This window comes from Capra hircus, chromosome 18, assembly GCF_001704415.2.
Source record: "Capra hircus breed San Clemente chromosome 18, ASM170441v1, whole genome shotgun sequence".
NCBI classification, from domain to species: Eukaryota; Metazoa; Chordata; class Mammalia; order Artiodactyla; family Bovidae; genus Capra; species Capra hircus.
In genome coordinates this window covers 51416381-51434999 of record NC_030825.1, presented here as the reverse complement: position 1 = coordinate 51434999, position 18619 = coordinate 51416381, and the positions used below count along the sequence as shown (strand labels likewise).

At 54.3% G+C, this 18619-nt stretch overlaps 1 protein-coding gene across 2 annotated transcripts; it reads left to right on the top strand.

The window, feature by feature from the left end:
• Positions 530-16577, top strand: TGFB1 (transforming growth factor beta 1). Of its 2 annotated transcripts, none has more exons than XM_018061650.1 (7): positions 530-1769; positions 4981-5141; positions 6338-6455; positions 8516-8593; positions 8744-8894; positions 14568-14721; positions 15437-16577. In XM_018061650.1, exons 1-7 carry the CDS (start codon positions 1415-1417, stop codon positions 15593-15595), a joined length of 1176 nt encoding a protein of 391 aa, XP_017917139.1. In that variant the 5' UTR covers positions 530-1414; the 3' UTR covers positions 15596-16577.

Below are 18619 nucleotides of genomic sequence, written 5' to 3'. Positions count from 1 at the left end.
AGCCCCCTTCCCTTGCCCTCTGCCTCAGCGCCTGACCCCCTTCTCCACTCTGGGTGATGCTCTTAAGGGCCCCCACTCCTTGGAGGTTCCCCGCGTCCCGTGCCCCTTTCCCCAGTGGCTCCTTAGTTTCTGGCTGACCCTCTTCCCCTCTGCCCCGCTTTCCCACTCTCCACTCGGGGCAGTCCACCTCGGAGTCCCTGTATTCTGCGTCCCCATTCTCTGAGCCTTCCGCACTACGTAGGTCTTTATGCTCTCGCTGACCCCCGGCCCAGTCCTCAAACCCACACGCATCACTGCCGCCCGCTTCGGTGGCGCTCGACCGCCAGGAGGCAGCACCCTGTTGGTGGGGCGGAGCCGGGTGTCCGCCCCCTCCCCCTGGGCTTAAGGGACCCCCCTTGGAGCCCGCCCACGCAAGATGCGGACCGTGGCCCGGCCCCCCCGTGCCCTCCCCCTGAGGGCCGCCCCCGCCCCGCGCGCTTCCTGGGTGGGGCCGGGGCGGCTTCAAAAACCCCCGCCGCCCCTGCCGGTCCCAGCTGCCGCCGCCCTTCGCGCCCCAGGCCGTCCCACCTCCCTCCTCCCGCCGCGGATCCGCCAGACAGCGAGGCCCCCGGCCGGGGGCAGGGGGGACGCCCCCTCCGGGGCACCCCCCGGGCTCGGAGCCGCCCGCGGGGCCGAGGAGCAGCCCGAGGCCCCAGAGTCTGAGACGAGCCGCCGCCGCCGCCCCCGCCGCCGCCGCCGCCGCCACTGCGGGGAGGAGGGGGAGGAGGAGCGGGAGGAGGGACGAGCTGGTTGGGAGAAGAGGAAAAAAAGTTTTGAGACTTTTCCGCTGCCTCTGGGAGCCGAAGGCGCGGGGACCGCAACGCGCAGCGTTGCTCCGCGAGGCAGGACTTGAGGACCCCAGACAGCAGCAGCCCCAGCCACCGCCTCGGACGCTTGCTCCCTCCCTGCCGCCTACACGGCATTCCCCAGGCGCCCCCATTCCGGACCAGCCATCAGGAACCGCAAACCCGATTCCCGCGAAGACTTGACCCCAGACTTCGGGCGCACCCCCTGCACGGCCCCCCAACTCCCCAGCCTCTCTCCTGAGCCCCCGCGCATCCGAGGACCCTTCTCCGGTATCCGGGATCTCTCTCAGACTTGCCTCAGCTTTCCTATTCAAGATCACCCATCTCTAGTACCAGAGCTCACCCATCTCGGTTTTTTTCCGTGGGATACCGAGAACCCACCCATCAGAGCCTCCCCTCCAGCTCTGCTCCGTTCTCCCTGAAGGCCTCAACTCTCCCCGCAAACAGACCCTCCTACCTTTTCCTCGGGAGACCCCCACCCACCCCAGCCCCTGTAGGGGCGGGGCCTCCCTCTTCCCACCCCAGTCCAGCTCGCGCTCTCGGCTGTGCCGGGGGGCGCCGCCTCCCCCATGCCGCCCTCGGGGCTGCGGCTGCTGCCGCTGCTGCTGCCGCTCCTGTGGCTACTAATGCTGACGCCTGGCCGGCCGGTCGCCGGACTGTCCACCTGCAAGACCATCGACATGGAGCTGGTGAAGCGGAAGCGCATCGAGGCCATCCGCGGCCAGATTTTGTCCAAGCTTCGGCTCGCCAGTCCCCCGAGCCAGGGGGACGTGCCACCCGGCCCGCTGCCCGAGGCCATACTGGCCCTTTACAACAGTACCCGCGACCGGGTGGCCGGGGAAAGTGCCGAAACGGAGCCTGAGCCAGAGGCGGACTACTACGCCAAGGAGGTCACCCGCGTGCTAATGGTGGAATACGGCAACAGTGAGCTCGCAGGGGCAGGGGACCCTGGAGGGGAGCCCCCAGGGGGCGCCGGAGTGCAGGGGTCACGGGGAGGAAACTGCTGGTAGAGGAAACTGGCTGGAGGAAGAGAACCCCCGGGGGCGCCGGGAAAGTGTGTGGGGGGAGGGGTCCCAAAGAGGATAGAGCTGAGCTCCCTAACCCCCAAGGTATCTATCTGGTCTTGAATAAGAGATAGTGAGTGAAGTGGACCGCTTTTAAAGGGCGACGGGATCATGCGAGATCGTGCGGGGAGTCCCTTAGAGTGAGAGAAGCGAAGCCATTCGAAAAAGACTTCCCCTTGCAGGGTGCTCGAGAATGCAGGGGTCGTGGGAGCGGGGCTGCAGAGAGGGAGCTCGCTTTGGGAGAAACTAGCACCCCGGCATTTGGAAAAGGAGAGGTAGTGGGGAAAGCTGACTCAGAGTTCAGGGGCCGTGAGGCAGGAAGATTCAAGGACAGAAAAACAGAAGCGAACCCCAGAGGGGTGCCAGGAAAGTAGAGAGAGTGGACCCGCATGCACAGGACGCGAAGAACACGGGAGATTGGGGGAGGGCTTAGAAAGAGAGGCGGGGAGGGGGTGATAAATGTGAGGTCGGAAGGGGACTCGAGGTTGTAGGGTGCGGGAAACTAGCGGGAGAGAAGCGGAGACCCTAGGATGTGCCCAGGAGGTGGGGGCGGGGGGTGCCCAGGATGTGCCAGGAGGTGCTCTGAATATTTCCCAGACGGACTGTAAGAGGAGGAAACCCAGAGAGGAAGCGCGCGCCCCCAGGAAACCTACAGTACTGGGTCGTGGGAAGGGGTTTACAGAACGGGAGGATAAGCGTGGGAAAGGTAGACCTGGAATGGGGTAGAGGATGGTGTCATGCTGGGAGCAGCAGGGCCCGCCACCCTCCCGCCGCTGGCTGGAAGGGAGAGGGCTGAGTGAGGAGTCTTAGTAGAGAGAGATAGGTGGGTGGATGCGACTCTGCGAGACCCGGGGGAAAGACCGAGCTGGTAGGGGTTGGAGAAGCCCCACGTGGGTGCCACGCGCGGGCGTTGGGGAGGAGCCTGCGCCTCCGGAAGGAGCAGGAGGACCCCGCAGAGCTCTGCGGAGAGCCTAGACCCCAAGCTCCTAGTTCCTCTCTGCGAGGCTGGGGAAACCCCAGCGTCCGGCTACCTAGCCCTCCCTTCCCTTTCCTTCTTGTGCCTCGGGGTTGGGGGTGGGGGGTAACGGGGCGGGGATCGCGCGCGGAGCCTGGGGCGAGACGAGGCAGGTCCGGTCCCCGCCCTCGCGACGGCGGCGACTCCCGCCCTCTTCACCCCCAGCTCAGGGCGGGGCTACCCTGGGCCCGCCCTGTCGGCGCCCGCGCGGGTACCCAGGCGTCCCGCTGGGCCCCGAGGCTCGGGGGGGAACCCCGCCCCCCGCTTTTAGTTTCCCTCGTGGGCAGTAGACGTGTGGGTCTCAGGCCCATTTGGGCGCCCAGTTGCGGCTTCAGTCAAATGACATCCCTACAGCCTACCCACCCACATCTCCGTCTCACCTTTTCCGTCGACGCTTCACCTTCGTCGGAGAGGTTTTTCCAACGCTGACACCTTCAGTTGTTCTTCAGCCCTCTTCTGCCTCCATCTCGCTCCCAACCCTCCGTCTGTTTTCGCATTTGTCTTCTGCCTTTCCGTCTCTCCCTCATCCGTGTTACTCTGTCCCTCTCTGGGTCTCCTAGTTTCTCTCTCCATCTCTTCCCTTTTTCTCTCTTTTTCTCCTCCATATCCTACTCTCCATCTCTCCCTCTGACCCTTCCTGCTTCCTCCCTATCTGTCTCCTGGGCCTGGGCTCTACCCTTCCGTTTGGGTCGGCTGAGTAACTCTTGGGCCAAGATAGGGCTTATTTGTGAGGGAGAGGGGCCAGCCCCCAAGAGAGGGAGGAGCATGGGGAAGGAGGCGCTCAAGAGGGTCTTCCTCTGCCTTTTCTCAACATGTCTCCACCATTTCCATACCCCCCTGGCAGAGGCCTAAAGAAACTGCTCCAGTTGATCATGGCCTGCCCCCTTCAGTCCCAGTCCCCAATTTTTCCTGAACTGGGAGTCTTCTTAATTTTGTTTCCCTTCCCCCACCCCTGAAGCCATCCTTATCTAGAATGAACTTGGCTTTCTATAACCAGTTAAGGGAGGAAATACTACTACTAATAACAAAAATAATGCCACATTAGCAGGGAGGGAGCAATAGCCTAGGGATTAAAAGCATAGCCTCTGATCAGACTGGCCGAGTTTGAATCCCCACCCCACACTGTAGTTTCCTGGCTGTGTGGCTTAGGGACAAATTGTTTCATCTCTTTGCCTCAGTTTGCCCATCTATAAAATGGGTATACTAATAGAATCTTTCTCATGCGGTTGTTGAATACACATTAGAGTAACTACTGTATGCAGACTCTGTGCCACATACTTTATCTGCATCATCTCATCTATTTCACACTGGCATCCTGACATCAGTCCTTGGCTTATAGGTGAGAATCTGGCACAGAGAGAGGAATCCATCTGCCCAAAGTTCCACTATGCTTCAGTTAGGAGAGCCTGGGTTGGGAGGCAGAGAGCTTGATGTCAAGTAGATTTAACAACTCCAAGAGGGAATGTGACTTGCCCAGGGTCACAGAAGGCAGCAAAACCATAGTCTCATCCAAGCGCCCTTTATCTCTCTGCTTCAGTGTAACTTGCATTTGAGGCTCCAGGAGCTGGGGAGGCCTGAGCAAGCAGAGCAGCCCCACCCTCAAGCCGGCTTTGTACTGAGGGGCCACTTCCTACCTGATGAGAGGGAAGAATGGATAGGACCCTGTTTAAAGAGCTAGAGGAATTTCCCTGGTGGTCCAGTGGCTAAGACTCGAAGTTCCCAATGCAGGGGACCCAGGTTCGATCCCTGGTCAGGGAACTAGATCTCACATGCTGCAACAAAGTGTTTGCATGCTGCAACTAAAGACCCCAGATTGCACGAAGCCCGAAGATCCCACACCACAACTAAGACCCTGCACAGCCAAATAAATAAATATTTAAAATAATAATAAAGAGGTGGAAACAAACTCAGAGAGGAGAAGCTAGTCACCTAAGGTCACACAGCTAAAAAGTGTCAGGGTCGGAGTCCAACCCAGAGCTCTTCGATTTGGGGTACACTAGCTCCCTTGCCCCTTGCCAGACACTGACAGCCCCCCACCCCGACTCTTTCTGCCTAGAAATCTATGACAAAATGAAGTCTAGCTCGCACAGCATATACATGTTCTTCAACACGTCTGAGCTCCGGGAAGCGGTGCCTGAACCTGTGTTGCTCTCTCGGGCAGAGCTGCGCCTGCTGAGGCTCAAGTTAAAAGTGGAGCAGCACGTGGAGCTGTACCAGGTGGGGGCAAGGGTCCCGGAAGGTGGCCTGGGCTGGGGGGGGGGGTCCCAGGACGGCTGCAAGGCTGGTGGCTGCAGGGTCCACGCGGACCAACCCTGAAGGATGAGGGAGCACAGAGTGTGGAGTCTCCTAGAGCCTTAGAATGTTAAATGCTTAGCAGCTGGAATTTTCGGAGCTGGACTCTGAAAACTCAGGACAAGGAAAGCTGGAATCTTTGAAAAGTTGGAGACTTTCAAAACGCCCTGTGCCCACCCAGTAGCCACTAGCCACATATGGCCATTTAAGTGGATTAAAATTAAATAGAAGAAAGAATTCAGTTTCTCAGTCTCACTGGCCATAGTTCAAGTGGCACGTAGTCACATGGGGTGAGTGGCTGCTATTTTGGACACCACCGATAAAGCCCATTTGCATCGTCACAGAAAGTTCTCTTGGATAGCTCTGTTCTAGAAGAGTCTCCAGGAAGAGTCCAGAAAATCTGGATTTTCTTGAAGGTTATGTGACCTAGACGCCCTGTCAGATGGAATGTTAGATTCAGTGGTCGATGTTAGATTCTTACGATGAGGAAGCTTTGATATCAACTGGTCGGAATCTAGAGAACTCGGCTTTATGCTGCCAGTTCCCAGGGCGTCATCATTCCTCGTGGATGTCAGGCGTTTGCAACGTCTAGGTTTCTGGCTTATCGGACTCCTGGGTTTGTTGAACTTGACTCTCATAAAACTTCTCGGGTTCATAGAATGTGTAATTCTTGGGGTGCCACCAAGTGCTGGAGTTATGGAATGACTTCGAACATAACTTCTAGAAAGCGATAGACTCTCAGAATGTATCGTCAATGACCTCTGTGATGTCAGTAGGGGAATTTTAGCCTCATGAGCTGTCCAAGCTGAAAGGAACTGGGCATTTCATCAGTGAGGAAACTGAGGCCAAAAAAGAGAAAGGAATTTTCCACAGCCATCCCGGGATCAAGGGTGGAGGCTGAAATGCCTAGGTGCCTTGAGCCCCAGCCTGGAGTTCTTTGTCCCCTGTCGTGGGGTTGGGTGGTTTCTATGAAGTCCCTCAGTGTGGATGTCTGGGAGGTGGACTGTCTGATGGACTGTGTGGAGACCCGTTTTGGGGAGCAGATGGAGTGAGGGGTGCAGGATACATGGGTGTGTGTGGCAGCCTCTACCCACTATCTCACCCAATTCTTCATCCCTCAGAAATATAGCAACAATTCCTGGCGCTACCTCAGCAACCGGCTGCTCGCCCCCAGTGACTCACCGGAGTGGCTGTCCTTTGACGTCACTGGAGTTGTGCGGCAGTGGCTGACCCACAGAGGTGAGGACCACTTGTCTGCCCCACCTCTGTTTTGTAACCCATTATTTGTCCTGGGACCACCCTGCCTAGCACCCCCTGCCTTGTGTTGGTGCTGAAGAGCCCAGACCTGGCCCTCCTCCCAGACACTCACACCTGAGTGATTAATGGTTAATCTATTTCTTGAGCACCTGCATTGTGCTGGGTGATGCTGGAGACACAGAAGTGACGGAAACAGCTTCATCCTGACCTTCAGGAAGCTTGTGCTCCATTGCTTGGGTTGGGGGACTTGGGGAAAAGACCTGAAAACCAGGTAGTAATGTCCCAGCGTGGGCAGGGTTGGGATGGGGAGCCCAGAGGAAGTGCCTGATGCAGCCTGGGAGGTCAGGGAGGGCTTCCTGGAGGAGGGGATATTGGAGCGGGTATCAAAGGGATGCCTGGGGCCAGCCTGGGATAGGAGGGAGGGGCAAAAGTGTTCAAGGCAGGGGGATAGGCTATGCAGAGGCCTCGAGTCCAGGGAAAGCCTGACACACCTGTTCTGTCTGGAAGAGGACTATCTGTCCTGTCATGTTGAAGGCCCCAGTGCTCACATCTCCCTTCCTAGTCTCCCTCTCATTCATTCCTTCACTGGGGTAAATGCTAGTAGGTTCTTGCTCTCTGGCTGGCCCTATGCTGGTGGGGTGGGGGAATCAGAGGTAACCATGACAACCTCTAGGCCTGCCCTTATGGGACCTGCACTCACTTCTAGATACCCAGGAAATCTTGCCCAAAGCCCTAGCAGGCCATGATGGCCAGGGGAGGCCGTAAGTGCTATAGGAGCCCAGAGTGGGCACCCTTACTCCTCTGAGGGGGTTCAAGAGAGCTTTCTGGGTGAGAATGATTGTGTTGAGACTCATGGAAGAGGTGATGGTTTGGCCAGAGGAAAGGATGGGGGTTAGGGAGCAGGTGCATACTGGGATGAGCATCCTGAGTTGACTGTTGAGTCCAGAGCACCGGATACAGGGTCCCACACAATAGTGGGTGCTTAGGAAAGCATTCATTCAAGAAACCTTTCTTCTGGGATGTATGTATACATTCAGCTAATTCACTTTGCTGTACAGTAGAAACTAAACACAGCATTGTACAGCAACTACACTCCAATAAAGGTTAATCTAAAAAATAAGAACTGATAAATACTGCTATGATTATTAGATATACATATTCTTTCAAAAGGGCTTCCCTGGTGACTCAGATGGTAAAGAATACGCCTGCAATGCAGGAGACTAGGTTCAATCCCTGGGTTGGGAAGATGCCCTGGAAAAGAGAATGGCTACCTACTCCAGTATTCTTGCCTGGAGAATCCCATGGACAGAGCAGCCTGGTGGGCTACAGTCCATAGGGTCGCAGAGTTGGACACAACTGAGTGACTAACACACTGTTCTTTCCAAAAATGTTAATAAAACCCGTTACTTTTTGTTTTGTATGTTAAAAAAAAGAAGGAAAACCTTTCTTCTGCACCTGCCTTGGGACAGGAGCCTAGGTCCTTGCATCCCATCCCAGTCCTGCCTGTTGGCCTTGGCTTCCTCATCTGTAAAATGGGGAACTTTGGTGAGGATTAAAGGAAATAACGCACAAAGACTGTTTAGAACAGGGTCTGGCGCCCAGCGCACTCAGGAGATGTTTGTTTTTAAGACAGAGGGCCAGGCCCAGCAGGGAACAAGAAAACAAGTTTCCCTGCCCCCGTTGTATCCTGCTCTCCACTGAAAACAATGAGGGGAATAAATAGCCAAAGACAAATGTCAGAGCTACAGAGGTCAGTGCTTTGGAGGAAAAAAAAAACGTGCTGTCACAGTGGGGGGAGGGGCTGTGTCCAGGAGGGCTTCCTGGAGGAGGTGACCTCAGAGCTGAGACCTGGAGGAGGAGAAGGAGGCTGCAAGGCCAAGAACTGGAGCAAGAGGGTGCAGTGAGGGGGCTGGCAGGGGAAGGGGCAGGAAAGAGATTCCCCCCACACCCCAGGGGTTTGCGACTTCCTTCCTCTCCTGCCCACCCGCAGGGATGGGTGAGCTGCCCCCCTCATGCTGGCTTCCCTCTCCCCACTCCCACAGAGGAAATAGAGGGCTTTCGCCTCAGTGCCCACTGTTCCTGTGACAGTAAGGATAACACGCTTCAAGTGGACATTAACGGTGAGGCCCCCTCCCTGCCCCCCACCGACGCCCAGCAGTGATGTATGTCTGTCTGTGTGTGTGTCCTCCCCTGCCTATCCCTGTCATCCATCCATCTGAGTGTGTGTGTGTCCCCAATCCTCCCCACCCCCCTGACTCCCAAAACCAAAGCAGGGTTCAGTTCCGGCCGCCGGGGTGACCTCGCCACCATTCACGGCATGAACCGGCCCTTCCTGCTCCTCATGGCCACCCCTCTGGAGAGGGCCCAGCACCTGCACAGCTCCCGCCACCGCCGAGCCCTGGACACCAACTACTGCTTCAGGTGAACCTTGCAGCCTCCTGGGCTGGGGGCGTCCTCGCCATCCGCTCAGCGGCCACCGCAGGTTGGGCACCTGGCTGGTGCTCTGCTTGGGCTAGCGTCTCCTTCAGCCTGGAGGGCTCAGGGCATGAGGTCCGAGCCTCAGATGCTAGAGTGTGTGCAAACTGGGAGTCCTTGGATGTATCGGAGATTTGTTAGAATGTGGAACACCGAACATGTGGGACTTCAGTATTGGAAAGTCGCCGTGTTAGATTTCTGTGCTGTGGGCAGGTTGGGGTTTGAAAACGTTGGGATTCTAGGATGTTAGAATTCGGTATTAATTATTGAAATCTGAGAATGTTGGATTCAAGAACTGTTGGGTTCTTAGAAGTTGGGAATTCAGAACTGAAAGATTGCCTGTGATGGGTACCATTGACCGACTGGAATCTCCCATTTTGGCAGGTTGGAGTCCTTGAATATTAGGTCCAGAATGGTGGAATCCTGTGTTGAACTTTTAGCATCCATAAATGTTGGAGTTGGTGAAAGCCAGAATACTGGCACCTTGGAACGCTGGGACTCAGTCTTACTTATTTATTCTTGATTGCACTGAATCTTCACTGCTGCTCGGGCTTTCTTTAGTTGAGAAGGCATCTCTTGCTGAGGAGCACGGGCTCTAGGTGCTCTGTCTCCAGTAGTTGCGGCTTGCACACATGGGACCTTCCCTGACCTGGGATCAAACCCATGTCCCCTGCATTGGCAGGTGGATTCTTAACCACTGGACCAGCAGGGAAGTCCCAGTGCTAGAGTCTTGTTAGAATCTTGGAAGCCTGTGATCTTAGAAAGTGGCAGCTTGAACCTCTGGGGAGATGGGCTCAGAACTATGGAATGCTGGAATGCAGTTTTGAAATATTGGAATTCAAGAATACCAAGATCAAAAAAAAAAAAAAAAACCAGAATGCCAAGATCCTCGAGAGTGGGGATGTGGGAATTCTAGAAAGTTGGAAAGCTGTTGCTGTGTTAGAATCTTGAGATGCCAGTGTATTGCAGTCTAAAAAAACTGCAAAGTTGTAGTCTTGGAATTTTGAAATTCAGAGTTAAGAATATGGCAAATTTAGAATGATAATCTGACCTTGGCCCACCTCTGCTAAGTACTTTGATGGTGCCTTTGGCCTTTGTTGCATGCACTTCTCCTGTTGGAAAGTCAGCTCTGTTTCCAAGGTCCTTCATCACTAGATCCTACCCTCTGCCCAGCAGCCTTATGAATGAATGGATGGATTGAAGTCTGAGTGCCAGCCCGCTGTAACATTAAGAGAGAGGCAGCCAGCCACGTGAGTGACACGATGTCACTTAGGAAATCTTGCCAAAAAAATCAAACCTGAAGCCCATCAATAATGGTAGGTCCAACTCCCAATTTTCCAGAAATATAAGGACAGAGAAACAGTTAAACAGCCACCATGGGCATGCAGCCTGCAACATCTAGATTTCGGGAAACCTGACCCAGTTTCTTCAACAAATACGATACAAAGGGATGAAATAGAGAGATGAGTTTATTAGATTTTTAAAAGAATCTTAAAAGATGTATCAAGCAATAGCCATGTATAGACTTGAGTCTTTATGTATGCAGACTGTTTTTACATTTTTATTTACTTATTTGCTTTTTGGCCTCGCTTCACGGTTTCCAGGATCTTAACCTGACCAGGGATCAAACCCATGTCTCCTGTCTTGGAAGCATAGTCCTAACCACTGGGCCACCAGGGAATGCCTCAAACTTTTTTTTTTTTTTTTTTAAGATATTGGGACTTCTCTGGTAGTCCACTGTTTAAGACTCTGAGTTTCCATTGCAGGGGATGTGGGTTTGATCCCTTGTCAGGGAACTAAGATCCCACATGCTACATTTCATGGCTAAAAAACAGATAAATAAAATAATTTAAAAGATAGTTATGAGATAGTTGGGAAAGTATGGACTCTGATTAGATATTTGATGTCAAGGAATTACCATTAATTTTTTTGTGTGATGCTGTAAAGTAGTCTAGATTTCCTTGAAGATAGAAATATTTATGGATGAAATAATACGGTGGATGACGTGGGTTTCAAAATCATTCGTCAAAGGAGAGAAAGGGGATGCGGGAAGAAATACAGTGAAACTGACCATGACTTGATGTTTGCTGGAGCTGGATGGTAGAGACACAGAAGTTAAATATAAGATTCTCTGCTTTTGTGTATGTCCCATGCCTGTGCTGTGCTCAGTCATGTCTGACTCTTTGCGACCCCATGGACTGTAGCCCGCCAGACTCTTCTGTCCATGGAATTTTCCAGGCAAGACTACTGGAGTGGGTTGGTGTATGTCCGAGACTTTCCGCAATAAAGTTATTCTTAGCTTAACCACTATCTCCACTGGGAAGCCTCCGTGACCCTTTCCCCAACATCCAGGGTTAGAGAGTAGCTCAGGGTCACCTGAAGGGCTTGTTAAATGTGGCCTGCTGTCTCCCAGCCATCCCCACCCCCCAGTTTCTGATTCAGTGCATCTGGGGTAGGGCCTGAGAACTTGCATCTCCCACAAGTTCCCAGGCGATGCTGCTGCTGCTGCTCCGGGAACCCCACATGGAGAGCAGTTGAGTTGGGTATTGGAATCGCACACTTCAAATCAGAGGATCTCAGCACCCCAGCGGAGCTGGACCAGAAATGATAGATTTTTCTGGACAGTGGTTCTTCCCCTTCTGTGAATCTAAGACCTTTTTGAGAAGCTGAAAGCCAGGTACCTTTGCCCCCAGAATATGCCTATACATACACACATATGTGGGCTTCCCTGGTGGCTCATTGATAAAGAATCCGCCTGTAATGCAGGAGCTACAGGAAACGAAGGTTTGATCTTTGAGTCCGGAAGATCCTTCAGAGGGGGAAATGGCAACCCATTCCAGTATTCTTGCCTGGAGAATCCCATGGACAGAGGAGCCTGGCAGACTACAGTCCAGGGGGTCACAGAAGAGTCAGACATGACTTAGCAACTAAACAACAACAACACTCTTCTGTGTGCATGGTTTAGAGAGCTCAGACCCCTCCCTGAGCCTATCCATGGACTTCCTGATGTCTCCTCGGCCCTTAACAATATCTTATTTGACCTAACGTCCTCTGCATCTTTGTATAGATGAAGGAACTGAGGCCTAACCAGACTGAGGAGGGACCAGGCTGAGCTCACAGGAATCTTAGTTTCCTGACTTCCTTCTAGAGGTCCTGTGGCTCTTGAAAAGGCCCTGTCTTGCCCTGGGAGAGCCTGTGGCATCGCCTTCTCCCCCTCTGCTTGAGCTGACTTGGTTGTGCTGGGCAAATGAAGTCAGAGACCTCTGGCCCTGAGCTCTACCACCTTCAGCCTACATTTGAACAGACAACATCCCCCTTTCTCTAAGGCTCAGTTTATTCCTCTTCAAATGGGAATAATAATATAAGACCTGCCTTGGAACTTCCCTGGTGGTCCAAGGGCTAAGACTCCACACACCCAATGCAGGGGGCCAGGGTTCGATCTCTGGTCAGGGAACTAAGATCCTCATATAGCAACCAAAGAATTCGCCTGTTGCTGCGAAGACCTGCCAAATACATATTTAAAAAAAAAAGAAGACTTGCCTTGTAGGAAATTCTGTATCGATTTTTAAATAGGAAAATACATGCACATGGACCAAACCTAGAAAGGATATTCAAAGACTCTCCAGTTCTGACCCCTCAGTCCCCCTCCAAACAGACTTTTATTATGTTCGTGCGGGCTTTTCTCTGGTTGCAGTGTGTGGGTTTCTCACTGCAGTGGCTTCTCTTGTTGCAGAGCACAGGCTCTCGAGTGCACGGACTCCGGCAGTTGCGCACATGGGCTCAGTAGGAATAGTTGTGCAACAAGGGTTTTGTCACGCCATAGCATATGGGGTCTTCCCGGACAAGGATCAAACCCCTGTCTCCTTCATTGCAAGGCAGATTCTTCACCACTGAGCCACCAGGGAAGCCCGAGGACTGACTTTTGCATCTGAGCCCGGGACAGAGATCATGAATACATGGCAGTCGTCTTACCCACCACCATTCTCTGATGTGCTTCTGAAAAGTCTAACATATTGATCAATTAATTTATACAGCCAACACTTGCTAAGCACCTGCCGTGTGCTGGTGACTGTTGTAGGCAGTGGGGACACCTTTAGGGACAAAAGAGACAAAAAGTCCTGTTCTCAGAGGAAGACAGGAAAGGAAGAGATCAATCTCTAATAAAAGAGCAGCTGGCAGTAAGTTCTAAGAAGGAATATAAATCCAAGGAAGAGGAAAGAAAGAAATCATTGTGGTGATTTGTTTTTCCTATTCTGATTTAAACTTTTTATTATGGAAACATTTAAATGTATAAGCAACCAGGATGGTAAAATGAACCCCCATACACTCTCATCTAGATCAACAGGCGTTAAGATTTGCCCCCTTTCAGTTGCAGACACTGGTATATTTCTTTGCAGAACTGAAATGTCGTTATTACACTAAATGGAATTAACTATCTTTTTTTTTTTTTGGCTGTGCCTCATGGCATGTGAGATCTTTCCTGACTAGGGACCGAACCCATGCCCCCTACATTGGAAGCACAGGGTCTTTCCCAATGGACTGCCCAGAAAGTCCCTAGCAATTAACAATTATTTAGATTGGTATTTGGGGAAGGATCATCCAGGAAGGTCTCTGAGGCAATGACATCATTTGTTTAACTGATATTTATTGAGCACCTACTTCATGCCGCGCAGTGTTGTAGGAGGGAAGACATGTGGAGTATGTTTGAGCACATGTATAAATGGAGTGAAGAAACAGAGCCAGAGAGGGTATCTGTGGGAAGAGCAAGCCAGGCAGAAGGAACAGCACGTGCAAAGGTCCTGGACTGGGACTCAGGAATAGCAAGGATGCTAAAGGGGCCAGAGGACAGTGAGAGGGGGAGTGGGGAGGGGGTTGAGATCAGCTAGATCTGGTAGCTCCTTGAGCCTGTGGCGAGGACTTGGGCATTGTGCTTGTTCAGAGCAGAGGGGCAACATGATAGTCTCTAGTATGTGGCCCCAGAAGGCAGGGCTTTGTCTGTTTCATTCGTACTGAGTCCGCAGTAGACCCCAGCCCAACACGCAGTAGTTCAGTAAACATTTGTTGCACACTTAGATGTCAGTACACATGGACCTGCGCTGTGTTATGTTGTAGCATGTAGATGCGGTGTGATCTGTGTAGCTGTCCCCTGTGGACAGTCATTTGGCTTGGTTTTTTTTTTATTTTTGGCTGCACTGTGCAGCATGCAACATGGAACTTCCTTGACCAGGGATCGAATCCATGTGCCCTACAGTGGAAGCTTGGAGTCTTTGCTTGTTTGTTTTTTTTGTTGTTGTTGTTGTATTGAAGCTTGGAGTCTTAACTACTGGATGTCTCCCTGGGAACTCCTCATTTGCCGCCTTACAGGTGTGTTTTGAGGGCTGCCTGAGATAATGCTTATGAGGATGGCCTTAGTGCAGTGCTGGACTAGAGGAAGTGCTTTATCAGTGTTAGCGATGATCACTGCTATTACTACAGTTATTGCTGTTATTACCACAGAGGGTGCAAGGGAGACCAAGTTGGATACCGTGCTCGAGGGCAACCAGGGTGACACACACCCACTGCAGGGGAGGAGGGGCAGCCTTCTGCTCTCCTGACGGTGTTTTTCCCTCCCGCCTGCAGCTCCACAGAAAAGAACTGCTGTGTTCGTCAGCTCTACATTGACTTCCGGAAGGACCTGGGCTGGAAGTGGATTCACGAACCCAAGGGGTACCACGCCAATTTCTGCCTGGGGCCCTGCCCTTACATCTGGAGCCTGGACACGCAGTACAGCAAGGTGTGTCTGGAGCCCGACACCCCCTGCACCCCAGCTGGGGGTGGGATGGGGGTAGCAGAAACCCAGGGAGGAGAGGGAGAAAGAGAGGTCAAATCAGATGAATTGGCGAGATGGTAGTCAGAAATACAGGGGAGAGGAAGGTTGGAGGGGAGGTGATAATGGGATGGGAGAAAAGCTCGAGGCAGGGTCTGCAAAGTTAGAGACTCAAGGCAGTGGGAGACAGAGACACGGGGAGACCTAGTGGTAAAGAACCCCCCTGCCAGTGCAGGAGACACGAGACAGACGTGGGTTCAATCCCTGGGTCAGGAAGATCCCCTGGAGAAGGAAATGGCGGCCCACCCCAGTATTCTTGCCTGGGAAACCCCATGGACAGAGGAGCCTGGCAGGCTACAGTCCATGGGGTCACAGAGTCGGACACGACTAATGTGACTTAGCCTTAGCCCGTGGAGACCGGTAACTTGGGCAAGGGAGGAGGTGGGGAGATGGAAGGAGAAAGAAAAGGAGACAGATGAGAGAGCAAAAGGCAGGAGGGTAGAGAATTCGGAAAATGGAAGGAGAAGGACAGTGAGATACAAGCCAAGAGTGGAACATGGGGAGAGGCAGAGAATCAGAAAGACACGGAATGAGATAAGACGGGGGAGATGGGGAGAGGCGGGCAGGGTGGCGGCATCCTCCCCACGACCCCCGACCCTGACCCCGCGCACCCGCCCCGCAGGTCCTGGCCCTGTACAACCAGCACAACCCGGGCGCGTCGGCGGCGCCGTGCTGCGTGCCTCAGGCGCTGGAGCCCCTGCCCATCGTGTACTACGTGGGCCGCAAGCCCAAGGTGGAGCAGTTGTCCAACATGATCGTGCGCTCCTGCAAGTGCAGCTGAGGCCCCGCCCCACCCCAACAGCCCCCGCCCCATAGGCCCCGCCCACCCGGCAGGCCCGGCCCCGCCCCCGCCCGCCTCACCAGGACTGTATTTAAGGACACAGCACCCCGGCCCCCCCCATCAAGCCCACCTGGGGTCCATTAAAGGTGGCGAGAGGATTGGGTCTCTGTGTCGTTGGGCGCCAGACGGCGTTCTCCCTTCCGACGTTCTCTCACCCCCCCCCCACCTCCGTCTGCCTCCTCCTGTCTTTGTCCACCATTCATTTGCCCCTCTTCACACAAAAACTTCCTTTGCGCTTGTTATGTTCCTCACTACTACTGAACATTTAGATTTATTTATTGTTAGGTTTCTTGACTGAGCACCTTGGACCCTATTTTAAGTGTCTTACATTAATTAACTTTTGAAACCACCATAACAAAGCTCTGAGATAAAGAGATTGATAATACCCACTTTAAGAAAACCGAAGCCCAGAGAGGTTAAGGAATTGTTCCTGCCCACTAAGAACCTACTTTCTGGGGAGGAGACAGACATAGTAGCATTGTGCAAAAATAGGAAAGCAGGATGGGCTAGAGAAGGCTTTGGGGAGGAGGGAGGGCTTCTTGGAGGAGGTGGCATTTGGGACTTGAAGGAAGCCAAAATGGCAGCTTGGAGGAGGATGGGGGAGGGTGTTCTTGGTAGGAGAACAAAAGCAAAGGCCTGGAAGTGAAGATGAACTTGGGGTAAGCTACACAGGAAAGAGGCCAGTGCGGTTAGAAGGGAGGGGCATAGGGAAGGGTGTTAAGATCTGAGTCAGAAAGTAACACTCACAGGCCAGAGAGTAATAACAACAGTTCTCCACGCCAGGTATGGAGCTTCTAGCTCACGGCATTCTCCCCACAGCTCAAGAAAGCAGGGGTTGGCAAACTATCTCCCGAGGCAAATTCTGACGGGCTGCCTGTTTCTGTAAATAAAGTTTTACTGGACCAAAGCCATGGTCGTTCCCTACTGTACTGTCTGGCTGTTTTAGTGCTGCAAGGGCAGAGTTGAGTAGAAAGTGTACAAAGTCAAAAACCTTTACTATCTGACCCTTGATAGGAAAAGCCTGACAATTCCTGCTACAGGGACCATTTGCTCCCCACTCCACAGATGGGAATACTGAGGCACAGAGAGGTTAAGTGACTTGTTAAGGTCACACAGCTAGCAAATGGCAAAGCTGGGATTCGAATCCAGGCAGCTGGAGTTGAGGGTTTATGCACACGACTTCTGCACTGATCCCACCTTCCAGAGCCCCATCAAGGAACCTGTGAGAACCTGTTCTCTGAGCTCTGTTTGTTCCCATCTGCTGGGGTCTTGCTGGTGAACTCTGCCCTGCTTCCTCTTTCTCTGGCCTCTCAGTTTCCCCTCTTCCTCCCTGGTTTCAGTTCCTGTCTCTCCCTGGCCCTCTCCTTAACCTGTTTTGCCCAGTGACCCCCGTGGGGGAGGATGGTGTGAGTGCTGAGCTTCCTTTGTTGGGGGCAAGGGGACAGCAGCTCTAGGTCTGGATGTATGAGTCCTAGCATCTGCCCCCTTCCAGCCCAGACCAGCGGTAGACGTGTGGTCACTCCTGCTGCCCCAGGTCTGGAAGCCATAAAGGGCCGGGCATGAGATGGGGGACCAGAGGAGGTCTCTATTCAAGGAAGTGTCGCCGTTGTTAGCAGCCTCTGGTGTGAAGATGCCGGCAAGGACACGAGGATATGAATAGTAGTCACTGCAGCCCCACGAGGATGTGGCATACGTATGCACACATTCACACAGAGGTTCAGATACGGGTAAAGGTCCTGCAGCGTCACCTGAGTGCCACAGTGGACACACAAGACACCTGCGGGACCCGAGTCACTGGCTGGGAGACCTGGTGTCAGTGTGACACACTGCCCCATTCCATGCACACAGCCCAGCCTTGGAGTTCCGCTGGGACACACCATAAGCAGAGACTGCAACGGGGACACAGCAAGACGCAGCGACACAAGTCTTTCCTGTGGGGTCCTGGTCACAACCAGCGCACAGCAGACAGAGAGGAAGAGCAGTGTCACGCACACACTCCTCGCAGCATCCGAGCTGCTCAGGAAATGAAGCAGAGACTCCGGTTGCGACCCACCAGCAGTTACACAAACATCCTCCAAGGGGTCACCGTCACCCACAGGCACAGCGTGCACGCACACGGCCTGACACGTCACGGCCCCACCCAGGCGCGTCCCACACACGGAGGCCTGACACGTCAGGGCCGCGCGGTCGTGCCCACTCGGCCTGACAGCTGCCGCTCCACACGCTCAGCCCGGGGAGTCCCCCCGCGGCCCTCCGGACGGCGGCCGCCCCGTCATACCCAGACGCACTGTCACACCTCGGGGCCCAGACGGAGAGGCCCCCACACCCGGACTCACCCCCGGGGCCGCGGCCCTCACACGCCCAGCTCGCGCCCGGGCCTGGGACAAGTCCCGGCCGCGCACCGGGCCGCGCGCTCCCGCGGCCGCCGAGCCCCGGCCCCGCCCTCGGGCCACACCCCGCCCACCTGCCCGTGCGCCGGGGGCAGGGAAAGCCGCGGGCTCAGCACCTTCCGGGCCGCTCCCGCACCGGGCCCCCGCGGGGAGGCCGGACCTCGCAGGACCGGCCCCCAGCCAGCCGCAGGGGCGAACCCGGGGGTTCGGGGGGGGAGCCCCCCGCTCCCCTCCCCCGCCTCCGCAGGCAGCCCGGGCGGGGAGGGAAGTCGTGGGGGGAGCCTGGGTTCCGGCTGGAGCCCCAGCTTCCCGTCCGGCCCCCACTGGGCAGGAAGCAGGGCCGAGGGAGGCCAGCCCAGGCCTTCCTGCCCACTCCCCCTGACGTGCCTGGGACCTGGGACGGGGTCAGCGAGAGAGGGAGAAAGGGAGGGGCGCGGTGAGAGGGAGGACAGAAAATCCCCTTCTGCCTCGATCTCTGGACATCAGTGTGCGGTGTCTTTCGTTTCTACTGTGAATGTGTGTGTGTGACTGCGCTGCATTCGTGGCGCTTGCACCTGCTTTGTGTTTCTGCTGT

What these genes read in the sequence shown, in the direction of transcription:
- TGFB1 (XM_018061650.1), top strand. Translation starts at nt 1,415, where the DNA reads ATGCCGCCCTCGGGGCTGCGGCTGCTGCCGCTGCTGCTGCCGCTCCTG. An exon ending in GCAGTGGCTGACCCACAGAG is followed by an intron (nt 6,456 to 8,515) that starts GTGAGGACCACT and finishes CCACTCCCACAG; the next exon opens with AGGAAATAGAGGGCTTTCGC. An exon ending in GACACCAACTACTGCTTCAG is followed by an intron (nt 8,895 to 14,567) that starts GTGAACCTTGCA and finishes TCCCGCCTGCAG; the next exon opens with CTCCACAGAAAAGAACTGCT.